Here is a 19650-nt window from a genome sequence, read left to right on the forward strand (position 1 = left end):
ATCAATGCTGCACATGTTATGTACCTCTATAGATGATGGTAGAGGTGTATCAATAGTCTCGGCATTGATCAGTGTCGGTGATCTGAGTGAGTAGCCGTCGGTGGGCTGACGTTGTTTCTTTGTAGCAGTGAAGGGGGAGTGCAGATATCTGATTCCTGTGAACGCAGCTCCGCCCATCCATGCGCATGCGCAGTCCCAGCAATCGTCGCTTTTTTTCACTCTTACTCCAGCTTCCGGACGCCAGCAGAAGACCGCCGCCGCCGAATTTAAAGAGACAGATCATAGTTGTTTTAAATACGATAAACGGCAACCATTGTCCCCGAGCTCGCTTTTCTTTCCTCCCTGTTAAACCCGTTGGCAATGTTTGATCGGGATCGTAGTTGGTAGCAGCGTGCATGTCATCTGCCTGCACTCTGCCGGACTCGCCGTCATTTTCTTTCTCCTCCACCGACTCTCTCCAGCCAGCCAAAGTAGGGGGTTCACGGCCAGCCAGGCTGGCTTCCCGACCGTGAGAGAGGGTTGGTCGGTCAGCAACAAAACTGGAGGACACGCAACGGATTCCCTTCTTCTGAGTTGCTGTGGTAGTGGCTCTCAAGCCCCCCGTCTCCGGGATAATGGCGAAGATCCAGACGCACAGCACCGCCAAGCAAATAAACCCAATTCAAGACAAGCCTTATGTTATCACACAAAAGCAAGTGCAGCAACAACAGCAGCAGCAGCACTTCCAGAAACTGAAGGTAAGCGGACGAGGGAAAAGTCCCTGCGAGTCTCAACCATTTTGTTGCTCGGGTGACTGAAGCCGTCGAGAGTTGTGAAAGGAGCGGCTGGCTAACGTTAGTTAGCTCGGCGATCTATTAAAAGTATTTCCCCGCTGACCAGTCCTGTACTAAAATGTAAGCTTGGATGTGTTTTGTCAATGGATAGTGAACGTCACGGGGCTTGTGTTACTTTCCTATTTACGGTGTGAAGCGGAGCTGCAGACGTTCAGTCAGACCTGGGCTTGAGGGAAGTTCCTCCTGTGCTGTTTTTTCACAGCCACCCCGAACAAAGTGGAGGACGTCAGCCAGGCTAGCCCGGAGCGCAGCGGCTACTTCAGCTGATTAGCAGCTTGGTTACACATGTCTTTGTTATCGCAGAGCAGTAACACACCGTGGTGCTTTGTGCCAACGCGACACTGCTGGCCAGGGACCAGCTGCGAGCGAACATATTGTGTAAAACCGTACGCGGGTAGGTGCTGGAAGTGTTGTGTTGGAGTTATATTGTCGTCAGTTGGCTAATGTTAGCTGCAACAGCCCTCTTTACATGTTGACGGTGTGTGACAATGGTGTGTGTGTGTGTGTGTGTGCAGTCTTTCTGTCGCAGCCTTTACCAGTCCAACTGTTACGGTGTAGCCAATAATACGTAACTGCTACGTATTACCTTTACCAGTAACGCGGAAAGTAACGCATTACGCTACGTTTTCACCGCGGGCGGAAAAAGTAGTTTCGTTACTCGTTACTTTTGGCGTACATGGGAGCAGCTCGTGTGCTTGTCCTGCCTACGTCCTCCCACTATTATCCCCAACATGGCACTGAGCTCTGGTACTGACAATGAGTCCCATCAACTACATGAGAATTGAACAGACTAGCGTGAATGTATATGTTGCTTCATCTTTCTGATAATAACTATCTCACCTGTACATTCCCATATGTAACCACATATGAGCTACTGCAACCTCAGCCTTTTTCCACACCTATCAAAACACATGCATTTCATTGTCCAACGGGTTTAATAATTGCCCTCTAACATAGCCTCTACTTCCCAAATCATCTGAAAATTAATCTGTTAGGTCAGGAATTGGTGTTAAATATCTACGCCTGGCTTCTAATCTCAGCTCCAAGTAATTCCAAACGTGTTAACTTGCGATATCTCGATGTATTTTGTGCTCCCCCCTCAAGTTTGTCCACAACGCCTCTTTCAACCTTTTCTTTATGGACATTACTTTGCAGTTCTTGTGTAAAGTAATGTTGGAGCAGGAAAACGCCATCTCAGAACTTCTCTCACAACGTTGGTGGTATGAAATTGTCCAAAATTTGTCAACAGTTTGCAGGAATGAGTTGGGTTGCCAGATTTGAAACCATATTGTGGGTTTTTTGACTCTACTCGCCGTGCTTGGCAACATGTAGGGGTGGACTCGGTCGCTAGGTTCAACCAGGGTTTAAATGTCCACTCTGTAATAAAGCACATATAGCCAAAAACAGTAGTGTCGTCTTAGATACAACAAACTCAGCTTTTACACTTGGCGTGTTGGTCAGGTAAACACTGTTCTATGGCCACGACCAAACTCATACCGCCATTTGTCTGCTTCTCACTGCTGAAACTGACATTTTACGTTGCACTTGGTGAGATGAACCTTAGATGCTGCTGCTCGCCAGTAAAGCTCTCAATTTTTTATTTTTTATTTTGCAAATCTGAAGGCCACATTCAATTTGGATATCTGTAGTTACTGACTCAGCAGAAATTTAGCTCCTTACCCACACTGTATGCCTCAGCATCCACTGATCCCTACTGAGTTTTTTTGCATTGCCACACTACTTAATGTGTAACGTTATTGAATTAAAAACATTTTCACCAATTTATTACTAATTGAAATGGTTTCTGTCAACCTATCAGGGCCAGGTTTGAATTTGCTAATGGTTAACATCCATTAATTCGGCAATAAAAGAATGTATCAAATTAGTGGCAATCGTTGCCTCGACTCCCTTCTTGACAGCGCTATTTAGGTATTATAACACAATAAGTGTTATACTCAACTGTGGTTACAACACCATTCACATTTTTACCACCACTTAAATCAAAACTTGAGCCATTGCGGACAAAGTCCCTAATATTGAAGCTGTTATAACAATTAAGATTTTAATACTACATTCAGGAGCAGTCTTTGAAATAGGATTTGTTTGCAAGCATGCAGTGCACTGCCCTGTGTGTTTAGCACAAAGACACTGCATTTTGTACAGTGAGAAAGTCTTCAGTAATTATAATTCTAAAGAAAATGCATGACCATCATTCCAGTGCTGTAATGCTACAGTAGTTCTGTATAACAAAGGAGCTAGCAACAATCCTGCTAAACTTTGAGTTATCCGTTACAACTTTCACAAAGCAAACAGTTACTCATTCCTTCAGTGTTGCAGTAACATGATAAATGTAACATGGTATTCCTACACTCGGGTTACTGCTTCGCTGAATTCCTGTTTACTAAGGGTGGCCTGCTGTCATTAATCCTGAGCAGACTCGGCCCTTTTTGGAGTATGTCAGATATTAGATAGACGCAACACTTAAAGATAATACTGCGTTATTATGACCTAAAGGACAGACTGTGTAGCTAGTTAGCCAACTGAATGGCTATTTACCGTACTTCCACTAGCTAGTAAGAAGATTTGACTCACTTTTAGTCATTCATTAGTAACTTTGAATGTTATCTCGGCACTTAAAGGCATAAAAAAAATACGACGAGAGATTTTTATACTTTGACTTGGTCTAATCACTGCACTGAGAATCATTTGTTCTTTCCTTTAATTTATCGGATGCAGCCTGAAATGTAAGAGATTGGTAAAGTTATTATTAGCTCTGATGTGTAAACAGTTTTTTTTTTTTTTTTTTGTAATGTCCAATTTCATCAGCAGTACACCAGGATGTCAGGATTCATGTTTATAGAAACTGCTTTGTCCTGTAATTAATGTTTTTCTGTCTCCTCTGTGTTTTAGGTTGAAGATGCCCTGTCATATCTCGACCAAGTCAAAATTCGTTTTGCCAATGACCCTGGCATATACAACAAGTTTCTCGACATCATGAAAGAGTTTAAATCACAGAGGTAATATTAACTTTCATTTGTGTTTTTACAATATATCCCTTTTTGTCCTGTTCATGAGGCTATATTTGCACTTTGTACAACAGCACTAACTAAAATTTAAATGAGCAAGTCAACAATAATCACAGTTGCTGAACAGAATCCTATTGAATTGCACAGCAGGGAAAATTGCTGTTGTTGCGACCTTAATTTTTCATTTTTCATTGTTTTTGTACAAAATTTTAATGTAATTACATTAGGTTATATTATAATTTTGTAATTACAATTTAACCGTTTTTATTGTCTATAGCATAGCCTTCCTCGTCCCACAATCTTGGGGTTGGTACTGTATGTAAGATATCATATTACTAGACCTCTACCAGAGGCCTGGGAGGTATATACATATGATATATATATATATGTGTGTGTGTGTGTGTGTGTGTTATATAGGTGTGTAAGAGCACTTGGGGCCGTGGCCCACATGGGAGAGTGCCTCCAACAGAAATATATATACATATTAGCGCTGCCCCAATCCGATATTGATATCGGATATCGGTTCGATATTAGCCTGAAAACGAATATTGGATTCAAATTTTCGGATTCTCTGATTATTATTATTTTTTCCCCCAATTCATTTTTTATTTATTTTATTCAATTGTAGATTACTGTAGATATTATGTTGAAGGTTAAATGTATGTAACCAATTGGTTTATAATAAATAGGTCAGTTTTTCTCATATCTACTGTTGCTGACTATTGTTCTCTGTTTGAAATGGCGTTACTTATTTTCTAACGTTCCACAAAAAAAAAAAGTATGTATGATTCATGCTGGTATTGGTATCGGCCGATACGCAAGGCTGCAATATCTGTATCATATTGTAAATGAAAAAGTTGTATTGGGACATCACTAATACATATTCTGATTCAAGATATATTGAGTTTTCTATTTTGGCGGTATAGAAAATCACAATATTGATATATTTTTATTACAATGCTTATTTTGTATTAAAATACTCATTTTGGAAGTTGCTGCTTTTGCTACTTCTCAGAACAGTATGACAAGCAGGATTTCTGAGTGAAAGAAGCCCCACTACAGAACTCACTCACACGTGCTGTCCCTTACAGTAGAAAAAGCCAAAAGTGGCTGATTTTGTGCAGCTGTTTGTAAATAAATGTGCCTGTGTGGCATTTTGCATCAGCAAATTTAACCCAGAATTGATTATGGTAAGAATTTATTGAGTTAAAAATATCGAGATTCATATGATATATCGATATTTCGAGAAAAAATATCGAAATGTGAATTGTGGGCCATATCGCTCAACTCTATTGGTTTATACTTTCTTTGTCAACTGCAATACTAAAGCATTACTTTCTGTTTTCCCAACAGCATTGACACACCTGGCGTGATAAACCGCGTGTCGCAGCTGTTTCATGGTCACCCAGACCTCGTTTTGGGCTTCAATGCTTTCCTACCACCAGGATATCGGATAGAGGTCCCAAAAAATGGTGTTGCTTTCCTCCAGTCCCCGTTCACCACAGTGGTAAGTAGCGTTGCAGCTGAAGCAGATGTTTTGGTCCTCTTTATAGATGATCTATAGATTTATTTGACTGAACATCATTAGACATTTTTCAAAGCCATGTCACCTCTCAGCTAGAATATTCTGAGGGTCAATGCTGATTCAGCGCTTCACAATGTGGAGTCGTCTATTTTATTCATAAAAAAGTAATTCTGCAGACAGCATATCGCTGAAGTTATTAATCAAATTTAAATGAAACAAATGGCTCTTTACTCAGACTTTTTTTTGCGTTTGCAGAAAAAGTGATGTGTGTAAAAGTAGTTTGTGGCACGTAAGGCCTAGGGTTCACTGCTTTAGTTCACAAGTATGTTTGCAAATGCACTCTCGATTACCACCCGGCTGCACCGGCCCAATCAACAAAACAAGCGCCTACACACACACACACACACACACACACACACACACACACACACACACTGCTCTCATAGCCGGGGGCGTGGCAAACAGACAGCGTTTGGGTTAAACCCGGCCCGGTGTCTCCCCTCCGACCAAGGTATCAATATGATAATTTTTGTTGGACTTGCTATTTTGGCCAAGTTGAGGACAATGATAGCTTTCCTCACTATAACTTCAAACTGCCAATAGCAAGCATTAATGTCAAGCCCTGTGGTCTGCAGACTTTGAGCTTTAAATTGACTAGAGTGTAGGATGTGTGTTCGTTGGATGATTATTTAAGCCGTATTATTATAGTAAATGATTATATTAGATATAGTTCCTTTTCTAAAGACCTGAGAGCTTTTCTTTAAATAAAGGATCCAACACCTGATGCCAACTGTGTGTACTATTCAGTGTTTGATTTTCTTGTGAAGGTAAAAGGAATTCAATTCCCATCACCCCTTTAAAGACCTTTGAGTTGATGGGTGTCTCTTAGTCATTTTTATAAACTAAGTCAAAAAAGAGTGAAAGCAATTTTCTTGCGCTTTATTGAGTGTGAATTGATTTGAAATAGAATAATTGTCTGCTATTAATGAACGCTCAGCACTTTTCTATCCCTAAGTTTTATATTACATTATATTCTGTGCTGTGTCGGTACCATAATTGATCTGTAACTGCTGTCATCGAGTTCAAATGATTCTCCTTTAATGTGATGTTATGCTGTTCTGTAAATTAAAATGTTTTATTTTTAATGTGGGATTGGCAACATTTCACGCCTATAGGATAGTGAAGGTTTTCATTACATTTGAATTTGTTGTAACTAAGGCCAGTAACTTTATACACAGTATTTATGATGGTACTTTTACTTTTGTAATATGTAAGTATGATTAAGCCATTTAGTGCTTCATAAAAGGTTAATATGATAAAATTGAGAAACATTTCATTCAACAAGTAATGTCTTGGTGTTTCAAAATACTGTAAATAACCTTTAACTACTCTCTTTGTCCCACTTTTTCATCTTCTCTTTCAATATACATGCACATTATAGCCCTCTGGTGGAAGTGTGTTTGCTTCTTGGTCTCTGGCTGCATTGTACAGAAATAAGAAAACAAAAGTTAAAGAGGAGACTAAAGGCAGTGTAGCTAAACGCTAGCATAAAAGACCTGAGGGTCAAAGAATCCAATTTCTGAGCGCAAACAAAAAAAGAGAGCGTGGCTGCTGAAAGGCAACACATCAAATATTGTGCTGCAGCAATCCATGTTCTATGCTGCAGTGGAGCACGTTCCAAACATTGGACTAAATGAAATGCAGAAGCTGTAGAAACCATCATTTTGTCCATCAGTGTTGGTCATCCATTGATCATCTCTTTGCTCTTGTACACAGGTGTCCCCGGGTCTGCTGGGGAAGACGCCCACCACCCCTGTAGTAGCCTCGTCCTCTGGTAGTGCCTCTGCTGTTCGGAGTGAAGCAGCATCTGCTCAAACCAGTGAAACCAGGGGAGCCTCAGCAGAGTCAGTATCTTCCTCGACCTCAGCAGGACCTCCAGAGCCCCCACCCAGACTCTCCCTTCCTCTGACGAGCAGAGAGAGCCAGAACCAGGCCACCACCTCCTCCTCCGTGTCGCCCCCAGCCTCAGAGACCAGCCCCGTAGAGTTTGATAGTGCCATCAGCTACGTAAACAAGATTAAAAACCGATTTTTGGATCACCCAGAAATCTACAGAGCCTTCCTAGAAATCCTTCATACATACCAGGTACTGTGTCACCAAGTGGATTAAAGCTAAACTGTTTTAGCAAGAATGAATCACCATAGTCTCTTAAGCAATCTGTCAAACTCGAGGTCCGGGGACCAAATCCGGCCCTTTAAAGCATCAGATTCGGCCTGCTCGAGAAAGTAAAAATGACAGAAAAAAACTTGATTTTGTAAATGACAAACTAATTCAGTTGTAGATATCTCAGCCCCTCCAAATACAAAAATCCAGAACATTGGTAGAGCTCAACTTTCCAGTTCTTATATCATGACTGCAGTCATTTTTAATCTCAGATTGTTGAAAGAACTTTACATTTTTCCAAAATCTGGCAAATTTTCCGAAATTATTCTACAAAATTTCCCCAAATCTGCCGGGACTGATATACTCACATACTTTATCATTTTATATATCATTTATAGGTGGAATGCAAACAAGGGCACATGAATGTTGACTTTGCTCTGTGGCCCATTTAAGCTCAAACTGCTCTGTATTTTGGCCCCTGAACTAAAAATGAGTTTGACACCCCTGCACTAAAGTGTCTTCTGTGCTTTCAAAGTCAAATTTGACAGAAAAACAAGTTATTGCTAAATTTTTACAGGACAATTTCCCTGTCCTTGTGCTCATTGTTACTGACCACATGTATCTGAATTTAAATTTGCCTTGCCGTCTCTACAATCATTTTCATTCAATATTTTTTTCCTCCATCATTTTTCCAGAAGGAGCAGCTGGAGGTGAAAGAGAGTCGAGGAAGCCGAGGCAGCAGCGGGATGACTGAAGATGAGGTGTTTTCTAAAGTTGCCAGCCTCTTTAAGGGACAGGAAGACCTACTGGCTGAGTTTGGTCAATTCTTGCCTGATGCAAAGCGATCACTGGTATGTGGAGCAACAATGACCAGCTGCTCATTTGACTAGAACACAATAGTCATTGGACTATTAAAACATTTACATATTATTTTACCTCTCGTGTCAAAAATAGTTTCAATCAATTCATTGATTGTTTTTTAGATGGTAGAATATTCTTATTGTTTTTCTTGTCTCTTCTTCACTTGCAGTTCACAGGGAGTTCACTGACTGGAGGGAAGGAGCAGTTAAAGCGGACGGATGATGACGACGCTTTAGCGAAACAGAACAAGAAGCGACCCAGGCCGATACTGCTGCAGCACATGTCCCCACTACTCAAGGTAAAGGCCCACCTTGCCTTTGTTCTGTCAAACATGAATCCGTTCAAGCCTCACTCCACATTTGGAGCTGCAGCGCTTGAATATAGAGGATTTTGTTTAGAATGGGTTTCTTCTTTCTCTTAGAAAAAAATGAAGTATTCCTGTACCAAAGATCAGTCCTTTGCTTCAGTCGGCAAACATGGCGTCCTAAGAGAGTTTTCCTTCTTTGATAAGGTGAAGTGTTTATCATTTTAAATCTTTCTTTGCACATGTCACTAAACATGGTCTCTTCTTGCTTTTGTTGAATGCTATTTAAGTATTTGTTTTACAATCTGTTGGTGATTTAGGTTCGTCGCCTGTTTAAAAGCCAAGAAGTCTATGAGAACTTCCTGCGTTGCATTGCCTTGTTCAATCAAGAGGTCGTTTCTGGAGCTGAGCTGCTTCAGCTCGTCACTCCTTTCCTGGGGTGAGTGGACGGAAAGATGATTGAAAGGAATCTGTGTGCTAAATAAATGTGTGAAATTACTTTTTTGGAAGAACGTTAAATGACTCTCTAAGTGGAAGTACATTAATGACTCCAAAATAAAACATGTTGGTGATTATAAGAACTTTTCAATGTTGAATTTAAACGTGGCTGGGAATTTTTCTTTTTTGGTAGATTGTATGATCTAAGATTTCACTCTTGTTCTTGCAGGAAGTTTCCTGAACTGTACTCACAATTCAAGTCATTTCTGGGGGACAAAGAGCTCTCTCATGCTGTGTCGGGGCTTTCGGATCGTTACATGGAAGGGGGAGGAGGCAGGGAGGTGGATTATGCCTCCTGCAAGCGCCTTGGATCCAGCTACAGAGCACTGCCCAAGACCTATCAGCAACCTAAGTGTAGCGGGCGCACGGCCCTCTGCAAAGAGGTATGAACTTATGAACACTTCCATTTTACCATGGGGAAGTGTCACGAAATGACTGTATTCTGTCCTATATATATACTTGTCAATATGTTGAACGTGTGGAATGAATCCTGTCTCATTTAACTACATTTTGTTGCTGTTGTGTAGGTATTAAATGACACCTGGGTGTCATTCCCTTCCTGGTCAGAAGACTCCACCTTTGTCAGCTCTAAGAAGACTCCATATGAAGAACAGCTGCATCGCTGTGAGGACGAACGGTTTGAGGTGCAAATAACATCATAATGTCATCCTAATTAACATGAATGTTTTTAATCTGTTATGAGCAGCATGTTTGTGTATACAAACTTGAAAACATTCTGTCTGTAACAATTACAGTTGGATGTTGTCCTGGAGACAAACTTGGCCACCATCCGTGTGCTAGAGAGCGTCCAAAAGAAGCTGTCCCGCCTGTCGCCAGAGGACCAGGGCCGCTTCAGATTAGATGATTGTCTGGGTGGGACCTCTGAGGTCATCCAGCGCCGGGCTGTGTATCGTATCTATGGCGACAAGGCCCCAGAGATCATTGAGGGCCTGAAGAGGAGTCCTGCAACTGCTGTGCCTGTGGTCCTGAAGAGGTGAGATCTTTATCTTTCTGTATTATAAAAAAGTTCTTCTTATGTGCAAATGGAGGGAAGAATATTTCAAACTTGGTGCGACTTTGTACATGTGCTCACATTGCAACATTTGTTTTACTTCATGGTAAAAAGTCATGTGCTAGCTTAAAAACATTACATTATGGATTGTTGGCAAACTATCATTAATGTTGCTATTTTTCTTATTATTATTCTGCTTGACAAAACAGTTTGAGCAGTCAAAAGAACTTTGTAATAAGGTAACTTATAGAGTCAGTCAGTGTCGCTATATGCTAATAAAACATATATAGACATGATAACAAGGTATAGTTAAAAGAAATACACTTTTAGGGGTCGGGACTTGCTAATATTTTTATGTATTTGTTGTATTTTTGAAGTTTTTCAGCTAAAGCATTGTTTAATATACAACCTGCATGTTTTTCATACTAGAATAAACAGATTCACATTCTAAATTGTGACGTAAAAAGTTTTGTAAAAACATTGTTAGGATTTGGGGAGGATATTGATCCTTATTCTTGATAAATATCATAATTTTTTTTTCTTTTGTTATGGCTCTAAATGTTAAAATATCTGTAGTGGATCAGTTTAAAAAACAATCCTACAAAACGGTTTTTGGATCAATGTACATGCCCGACGAATCTGTGTACCCTTGGTTCTTTGGTTATTTCGTTTCAAAACAAAATCTAAAAAATGATTGGTTTTTGTTTTAGTAATTTAGAAACAGGAAAACAGAAAAACCAAAAACCAAACAAGCAGCGTTTTTTTTGTTTTAAAATAAATCTGGTTCTGTTTGTGTGATATTTGGATATTTACGGGAAAACTAGGACGAGAGCTTCATGTTTTAATCTCACCATGTGTGCACACAGAATGACCGACAGAGGAATTTTACTCTGCTGCGTTTGATAAAAAATGATCTTATAGCATGTTTTCCACCTCACACCGTTAGCAGAGGTGTAATTTCTGTGTCGATGATGTTTCATTAAAGGGTTATTGATACTGGATGTCTGAATTTGTGAATATCTGCAAACTTTACCAAACAGTGTTATGGTCCAAATAGTATCCAGATAAACTGGTGACTGGGCAGACTTTTGCTCCCTGTCCGGACATAAAAAGAAGCAACACATAAGTCGCATTACTGGTGAATTAAAACGTTATTAATACATAAATCAATCAAAACCAAAAAATGGATGTTACGTAAAACATGCACATGATATGTGGAACCAGAGGTAGTGTAATGAATCTACTGGTGCTCCTTGTTTTTTGTGATCAACTTCTGTGTGTTGACGGCTGCTGTTAGCAGTATTTATAATGTGCAAAATAAAAATTTTACTGCCCTCAAAAAAGCTATAATTGTTTTTGCAAAAGTGTCAAATGGTAGAAGTTCATCTACAACATCTATTGTTCCTCACACCAGCCTCACAGTTTATAGTCAGTCACCAGTTTATTTGGATACCATTTGGACCGTAACACTGCGAAACAAAACATAAATGTGAGCAGCTTTTTACGAGCTAAAACATCCACACACTGAATGAAAACAGGAGCAGGACCAGAAAACTGCTGAAATAAATCCTTAACAGTCCTATTGTGTGTGGAGACCTGGTCCAAGATCTGGGCAGGTGGTGCGGCGGACTTCAGTTCTCGCTCTAATTTCCCCGTCACATAAACAGAACAAGTTAATAAAAAAAATCCCCACAAAAAAAAACACAAAAACGCTGCTTATCTGGTTTTTCTGTGTTTTTGTTTAGGTTTTAAATCAGTAAAACAAAATAACCACTTTGTTGTTATATTGATTAGGTTTTAAAACGGAATAACCAAAGAACGAAAGGTACACGAATTCTACCGCTCCTTTGTTTTTGTGTTTCCATTAACATTGTAGGGATTTGAGCGATACAATATTCTATAGTATTTGTAAGTGTTTGTGAATTCATGAAGTTGATTGTTGTCCAGAAAAAGATTTGAATTTAAAGGGTGCAGTATTGCTTTATAAAATGTGCATTCGTAAGAAAAAAACACATTGATTACTGATTAATGCGATCATGTATGTTCTCTACCATATTGGGGTTTTAGTATGAAAGTTGTTGATGTTCTCTCCAGGCTAAAAGCTAAAGAGGAGGAGTGGAGAGAGGCTCAACAAGGCTTCAATAAGATTTGGAGGGAGCAGTACGAGAAGGCCTACCTGAAGTCCCTCGACCACCAAGGAGTCAACTTCAAACAGAACGACATGAAAGCCCTGCGCTCCAAGAGTCTTCTCAATGAGATTGAAAGTGTTTACGATGAGGTAAAAGCTTTTTGAAATGTTATATTACATGTTTGTAGCATTTTTAAATCACAAATTAGGTTTTTGGTTAAAACACAAACATTTCTTCACAGATTTACAGTTACAGCTAGAAAGGGCATTTACTGACGGTTTAACCTTTGAATTGTTATTGTCTAATTAAAAGTGCTTTTTAAGACTTTAAATCCCTCTGAACATCCAAAGGACTGATCATCTATCTCAGTAGTTCCCAATCTTTTTTCTTCCGTGTACCCCCTTTGCATTTTGGTCAAATCATGTGTACCACTTCTTTATATCATAAGTACCCTATCCATAATTTCGTATGCTTTTTCATTTTCTCCCAAACCCCCAACTGTGTCTCCAACATTGGTTCCCTAATATATAGCTTAATCTACAAATTTAGAATAGCGAATTATTGTCTCCTATTGTCAGAAGTGTGGTAAAATGGCCTCTACAGCATGAAATAATAATGTTTTAAAAATTACATGAAAATATAGTTCTTTATTAAGCAATGGTTTAATTGTTAGTTTGTGGTGAATTTGTTCAAAATATACATTAAAAAAGAACTAGGAATATTTCCTGATTGTTTTTAAATTAATTCGTAAATCTTTCCGAATACCCCCTGCAATGTGCTCCTGTACCCCTAGGGGTGCTCGAGTTTAAGAACCACTTATCTATTGCCATTAAATGTCAACACTAGGCTTGGGCGGTAATACTGTAAACTAAAACTTTTTTAAGGAATTTCCTAATTTTAGTTTTGATCAGATTATGGGATCTTGACTCAATGCCAAGTTTATGAAGTCTACGTTTTTTTCTCCCCACAGCGTCAGGAGCAGAGCACAGAGGAAGGTGGAGTTGGCCAACAAGGCCGTAACGGTTCTGGTTCGGCCACAACCAGTGAGCCTCACATGGTGTTCACTTACGAGGATAAGCAGATCCTCGAGGACGCTGCGTCGCTCATCATCTACCACGTCAAACGTCAGCCCACCATCCACAAGGACGACAAGGACCACATCAAACGCATCATCCAGCACTTTGTCCCCGACCTGTTCTTCTCCCGGCGCGGTGAGCTCAGTGACACTGAAGATTGGACTGATGAGGAGGCGGAGCCAGAGGAGGGTGGAGAAAGAGGAGGAGGTGGTGCAGCTTCAGGTGGGAGCGTAAACGCTAATTCTACTAATGCATCGGGAGCAGCTGCCACAGGGAGTCAGTCTCAGGCCCAGTCTGCCCAGTCTCAGAGCCAGTCACAACCACAGCAGCATTTAAACGGTGAGTCCAGGAGGCGGCGCTGCAGTCCACCTCAGCCTGCTGACCCAGAGGCCTCCTCCACCATCACCACCAGTGCCATGAGCCAGCCTGCTGGGCCAGCTGCCTCCAGCACTGGACCTGTACCCACAGAGACGGGGCCTTCAGCAGCATTAGAGAAGGTGGACCTACGGGACCCCGAAGCAGAGCACCAGAAGGAACTGGATGGGGTCTACAACCTTTACTACGTCAACAACAACTGGTACTTCTTCCTGCGGCTGCATCAGACTTTGTGCTCACGGCTGCTGAGGGTTTACAGACAAGCTGAGCGTCAGCTGTTGGAGCACCGGGCCGAGCAGAGCCGAGAGAGGCTCCTGATGGCTGAGGGCCGCAGGGAGAAGGCATGTGACCTGGCCATGGAGCTACGCCTCAAACAGCCCAGTAGGTTCACATACTGGTCTCACCAGATACAGTCACTAATCATTTCATGATGAACTGTGATGTGTAATATGTGTAATGTGCTGATTAGTGACACACCTGTGGTCCCTTTACCTGCTCAGGTGAGGTGGAGTTAGAGGAGTACTACCCAGCCTTCCTGGACATGGTGCGCAGCCTGCTGGATGGAAACCTGGACTCCAACCAGTACGAAGACACTCTGCGGGAAATGTTCACCATCTACGCTTACATCGGCTTCACCATCGACAAAGTCATCCACAACATCATCCGGCAGGTGAGAGAAGATCATCTTTGATTCATGCCTCTATGATCTAAACCAGGGGTGTCACTCATTTTAGTTCAGGGGCCAAATAAGGATAAGTTTGATCTCAAGTGGCAAACAGAGTTTGGGATTTGAAAAATTACAATATTACTACTACTTTGCATTTTTATGTATAAATTATATGAAAGTATGTATGTAGAGTATATAAGGCACTGACAATATCCAAGCATTTGGTGACAGGTAGTGACTATATTTATTTGATTTTGGAAAATCTTGTCAAATAATTTGAGGATTTAACAGGATTTTAAAAATTTTCTTCAACAATTTCAGAGGAAAAATATTTTTACACCCTTTGCAAACCTACTGAGATATCTGTGATTTATACTGTTTTCTCAGTCATTTTCACTTTCCCCTGCGGACCGATTTGAATGTTTTAAAGGGCCGGATTTGTCCCTCGAGCCTTGAGTTTTGACACGTGATCTAACCACATGTTCTTTAACTCCAGCTGCAGCACCTGGTGAGCGACGAGGTGTGTCTCCAGGTGGTGGATCTTTACCTGGCTGAGAGGAAACGTGGAGCAGCAGGAGGAAACCTGTCGTCACAGTGTGTGAGAGCGGCGTGGGAGACCAGTTACCAGTGGAAATCTGAGAGGGTCATGGCTGAAGAAAACTGCTTCAAGGTGAGCGACAAACGCCTCAACGCTTTGTTTTGACCAGAATACATCTTTATTTTACTTTGGTTGTATTTTATCTTGAATAAAAGGACTAAGGTTTGAAATCTGAACGAGATTTCCGAGAGTGTGAAAAGGCTTATTATAAAGCAAAGTGTAGTATTAGGGTCTGATGATGTAGAAATGAGTATTACATATTATGTTTGTCAACTTTGAATCTGTTAAACCTCCTCTGGTTCTTTGCTTCATGTGTTTACAACAGATTCATTTCAAAGGCAAAATGTGCTCATTTACCAGATCATATGTGAGATACATGCCGTCACTGTTTACCCACTGTTTACCCATAGCACTTTGCTTTATAATAAGCCTTTTCACACACTCGGAAATCTCGTTCAGTTCTCGCCCATGAGGTCAAAGGGCAAGAGGGATAAACTCGCCATAGCTGACGATGTAAACAGCGAGTCTGACAGATATTTAAATGATTTTTAAATATATATATATATATATATATATATATATATAGCAGAAAGCTCTGGTCCCTCCTTGAGTCTGAATATATGTAATATTAATAATATAAACACTAACGATCTCTAGTATAACATTACAAATGCTGTTAGGTGTGAAATATTAACAGTGAACAAGCTTGTTTACGTTTATATCCCTCTCAACCTATGACCCCCCAGAGTGTGAAAAGACTTATTGTGATGATATAATAAAACTAATTTGTTCTGAACCTGCTTTGTGACACAGGTCAAAGCTCATTTGATGAGATGTGTTAATGCTTCTTTATCAGGTCATGTTTATCCAAAACACAAGTCAGGTGACCATGACCATCGAACTGTTGGACACTGAGGAGGCCCAGGCAGACGATCCTCTGGATGTTCAGGTGAAGGCATCTTTCTTTAATTAAGTATTAATACAAAAGTTTAATAGTGTAATTAAATATTCTGCTCTGTCCGTCTCTCACATCAGTGTCTGTCCAGTTACATGGAGCAGTTTGTAGGAACTGAGTCCAGCCTGTGCTCGCAGGCTGAGGGATACTTCTTTAAACCTGTGTTTCTACCCAGGTGAGACATCAGCTCACTCAGCTAATGGTTTACTATTCAGAGATTAAAAGTCAATTCTTTAAAAATTACTTTCCTTTAATGCTCCTGAATTTAGTCTGACGTATTTCTGCTGTTTTTAATGATGTCATATGTTTATATGTAAGCCGTGTTTAGTTCATTATGGAGAAAAGGTGTCGCGTCATCATACTGATGTGATGCAGGACATCACACTAACCTGCAGGAATCCATGCACAAGGAATTTCCTTTCTGCATTCATTAAATCTGAATGTTTCATTGATGAGGTGATAAAATATGATCTAGGTCAAGGGTCACCAACACGATGCCCGTGGACACCAGGTAGCCCACATGGACCTTGTGAGGGACCTTCAGGAGCTCTACTCACCAATGAGCTCCATCTAAAATCTGATTTACCTTCCAGGATTCAAACTCTCAAAGATAAATACTGTACGTACGACTGATGTAGTTGGTGCTGATTATAGAGTTAAATACTGCTGCACGTATTACAGTTTTAGTAATAAATTATCATCTTTAAATTTTTATTTTCCCTGAAACGTTGACAAATGTTTTAAGTGTTGCAGATTTTGTGTATGATCAGTGGAATGTTATAAATAATATAATATATATAAAATTAATTTTTAAAAACACAAGGTAGATTTTTGTAAAATATGGCATAATTGTCACATTTTATAAATGTTAAACTATTAGTTAAAAGTTGTTTGTTAGTAGCTGGTAAAATACTAAGACGATTATTTTCTGTGAAATGTAATGAAAATGAAACAATTGCATAAATTAGGAGAAATAAAGTGTTGCATGTTGGAACGTAATCGTTTAGTTCAAATAAATTATAAATGAATAAATAAAAAGTCTAAAAATATCTGAGGTGGTGCATCTTGTCACTTTGTGCACTAATCATGACTTTTTTGTATTTGTAACACATTATAACAAACATGATCAAAAACTATTTCTAGAGAAGAAATGTCTCTGGTGTTGATCTAAAAATGTGGTCACGACCCAGAACAGGTTGAGAACCACTGCATTATGAACGCCACGTTTTGCTTCAAAGTCTCAGATCAGTTATTGTGTCACACAGCAGAATTAACAGGAACTGGTGTGACTCTGTAATGGTTTTTTTATATTAAACGTGTGCCTTGTTCTTCAGGAACCTGCGTCGTTTCCGCCGCTGGCAGGTGCGTCAGGTGGAGGCCATGCGCTGCAGGAGAGAGTGGCATCGCCAGCTGGGCGTGGAAAGTGCCGGAAGCTTGGATTGCCGTTTTAAACTCAACACCCACAAAATGGTGTTTGTGATGAACTCTGAGGACTACATGTATCGCCGTGGGGCGTTGGTCAAAGCCAGGAAGGTAGGAGTGTGTTTAAAGCAGCACCGTGACAAATCCTCTCTGGTTTCTCACTAACGAGGCTCTGACACGTTCTCCTTGTCCTCCACAGTCCCAGCACAGGGTGGCGGCGGGCCAGCACGAGCGCTTTGACAAGTGGCACCAGGGCTGGCTGGCCAATCACGTCACGGCGTCGGCGGAGCGCTCGGTGCAGAACTGGCTGATGGGGGAGGAGGAAGAAGACATGATTCCCTGCAAGACCACGTGTCTGTCCACGGAGCTGAAAGGACAAACGGTGAACAGGTACCAGGTCCACTACAGCAGTAGCAAAGCCCCCTCCTCACCATAAGGAACACGGACGCACACGCGGAGGCGCGTGGACTCTGAACACACGTGCACACGCAACACAACCAGCTGCAGTTTTTTCTACAACTGGCACACTTTCACTTTTCCTTCTGGATGAAGATACTGGTCAGACCACAGTGAGGATAATGTGGAGATGAGGACCAACAGACTGAACTGGGCCCCCGTCACTGGGACAAATGGGCCACAGCAGCCACACAATTCATTATCTTCATCTTTCTCTCTTCTCGGGTAAAGTCTCTCCAAATAATGGACAAAGATTGTTGATCAGGTGAGAAGTGAGAGGTCATGGGACTCGTTTGAGAAATGTGAATGTCTGCTTTTTTTCTGTTTCTTTTTTTTTTTTTCTTTCTTAGGTCAAGTGTAGTTTTTAGCTGGTTAAGCCAGAGAGCCTTCAGCTTGTTGGTTACTGTGTGTTTCTATGGAGAGATGATGGTGAACGTGTGTGATGTTTGTGTTTCCTGCTTTCTTCATTTTGTCAGTGAGTAGACCTCCTGCAGGCTCTACTACTCTAGTACCTGCATTATGACTGTATGTGCATATATATACACATCACTGTATTTTTATATATGCATCTACAGGAGTTTATTGATACACCTAAAGATCATATGGTTCTTTAAAAGTGTTAGCTGTCAGCCAATTCTTGATGTCTGTGTTCATTTTTTGTAGTTTTCTTTCCTTGTGTTGTAGCTGAACAATTTATCACCAGGGCAACATGGAGTCCTAATTAATTGGTTTAATATTGTTAAAGCGAGTCCAATTATGTATTATATCATGATTTCACCAAATGCTTACTTGGCATTGTCTTTTGCATACTGACATTGAAAATAAAAGTAAAATATCAGTGTTAAAATAGAATGTATAACATTTATCCTGTATCAGTTATCAAAATAAACAACCTAGTTGTGATCTTCTTACACACGGACTGGTAGGTTGTTTATATCCAGTTAGTGATGGTTGATCCACATGTGAGGCACCACATTCATTTTAATGAATTTGTATTTTTCCCTGAAAAGGTTCTCCTGGCGTTCCAGCTGTATCCAGGTTACCTTAGGTTAGTGTTAGCATTAGCGCCTCTGTGTTTGTTCCCTGAGTGGCTGAGCACATGTTGGACTGGTGACTCATTTAGTGTTGAACCTGTCTTCTCTTTCAGGTCGCTGTGATTTTAAACAGGTTGAACAAGTGCAGAAGGAACGATTCATTTGCATCTTTAGTTCAGTTTGATTCTGAGTGAAATATTCACCAAAACACTGTCAGTATCGTTGCTCAGGAAGAATTTAAGAAGAAACCAAAACATTTGTGTAGCAAATTATAACAGTGTAGAGCGGGGCAATATGGATAAAATGAATATCTCAATATTATTTCTTAAAATAGCGATATACGATTTAAATCTTGATATTTTTTAACTCAATAAAGTCTGACCAGAAAGACAATTCCAGGTTAAATTTGCTGATGCAAAATGCCACACAGGGACATTTAGTAACAAACAGCTGCACAATATGTCACTTTTGGCTTATTTTTCCTGTAAGGGACAGCACGTGTGAGTGAGTTCTGTAGTGTGGCTTGTTTAGGGGAAGGTCTGGGTTAGGATGCGCTGAGAAATCATCTAACTGTGCTTTTAATACTGTTCTGAGAAGTAGTGGAAGCAGCGACTCCGGAAACGAGTATTTTAATACAAAATATACAATAAAATAAAGTTATATTCTAATTCTCTATATCACCAAGATGGAAAACTTGATATATCTTTGATCTATAT

General features: G+C 40.4%; 1 protein-coding gene across 1 annotated transcript; it reads left to right on the plus strand.

Moving 5' to 3' along the window:
• Nucleotides 1-578: 578 nt before the first annotated feature.
• Nucleotides 579-18813, plus strand: sin3b (SIN3 transcription regulator family member B). The gene is made up of 19 exons (XM_028444027.1): nucleotides 579-737; nucleotides 3744-3850; nucleotides 5213-5366; nucleotides 7161-7529; nucleotides 8243-8398; nucleotides 8578-8706; nucleotides 8830-8919; nucleotides 9033-9151; nucleotides 9380-9593; nucleotides 9738-9854; nucleotides 9966-10204; nucleotides 12317-12500; nucleotides 13322-14183; nucleotides 14303-14472; nucleotides 14966-15139; nucleotides 15924-16016; nucleotides 16103-16197; nucleotides 17357-17555; nucleotides 17644-18813. The coding sequence occupies exons 1-19, from the start codon at nucleotides 615-617 to the stop codon at nucleotides 17878-17880; spliced, it is 3831 nt and encodes a 1276-aa protein (XP_028299828.1). The 5' UTR covers nucleotides 579-614; the 3' UTR covers nucleotides 17881-18813.
• Nucleotides 18814-19650: the final 837 nt, after the last annotated feature.

Source organism: Gouania willdenowi, chromosome 4 (assembly GCF_900634775.1).
Source record: "Gouania willdenowi chromosome 4, fGouWil2.1, whole genome shotgun sequence".
Classification (NCBI taxonomy): Eukaryota; Metazoa; Chordata; class Actinopteri; order Blenniiformes; family Gobiesocidae; genus Gouania; species Gouania willdenowi.

What these genes read in the sequence shown, in the direction of transcription:
- sin3b (XM_028444027.1), top strand. Translation starts at nt 615, where the DNA reads ATGGCGAAGATCCAGACGCACAGCACCGCCAAGCAAATAAACCCAATT. An exon ending in AAATCCTTCATACATACCAG is followed by an intron (nt 7,530 to 8,242) that starts GTACTGTGTCAC and finishes TCATTTTTCCAG; the next exon opens with AAGGAGCAGCTGGAGGTGAA. An exon ending in GTGCCTGTGGTCCTGAAGAG is followed by an intron (nt 10,205 to 12,316) that starts GTGAGATCTTTA and finishes TGTTCTCTCCAG; the next exon opens with GCTAAAAGCTAAAGAGGAGG.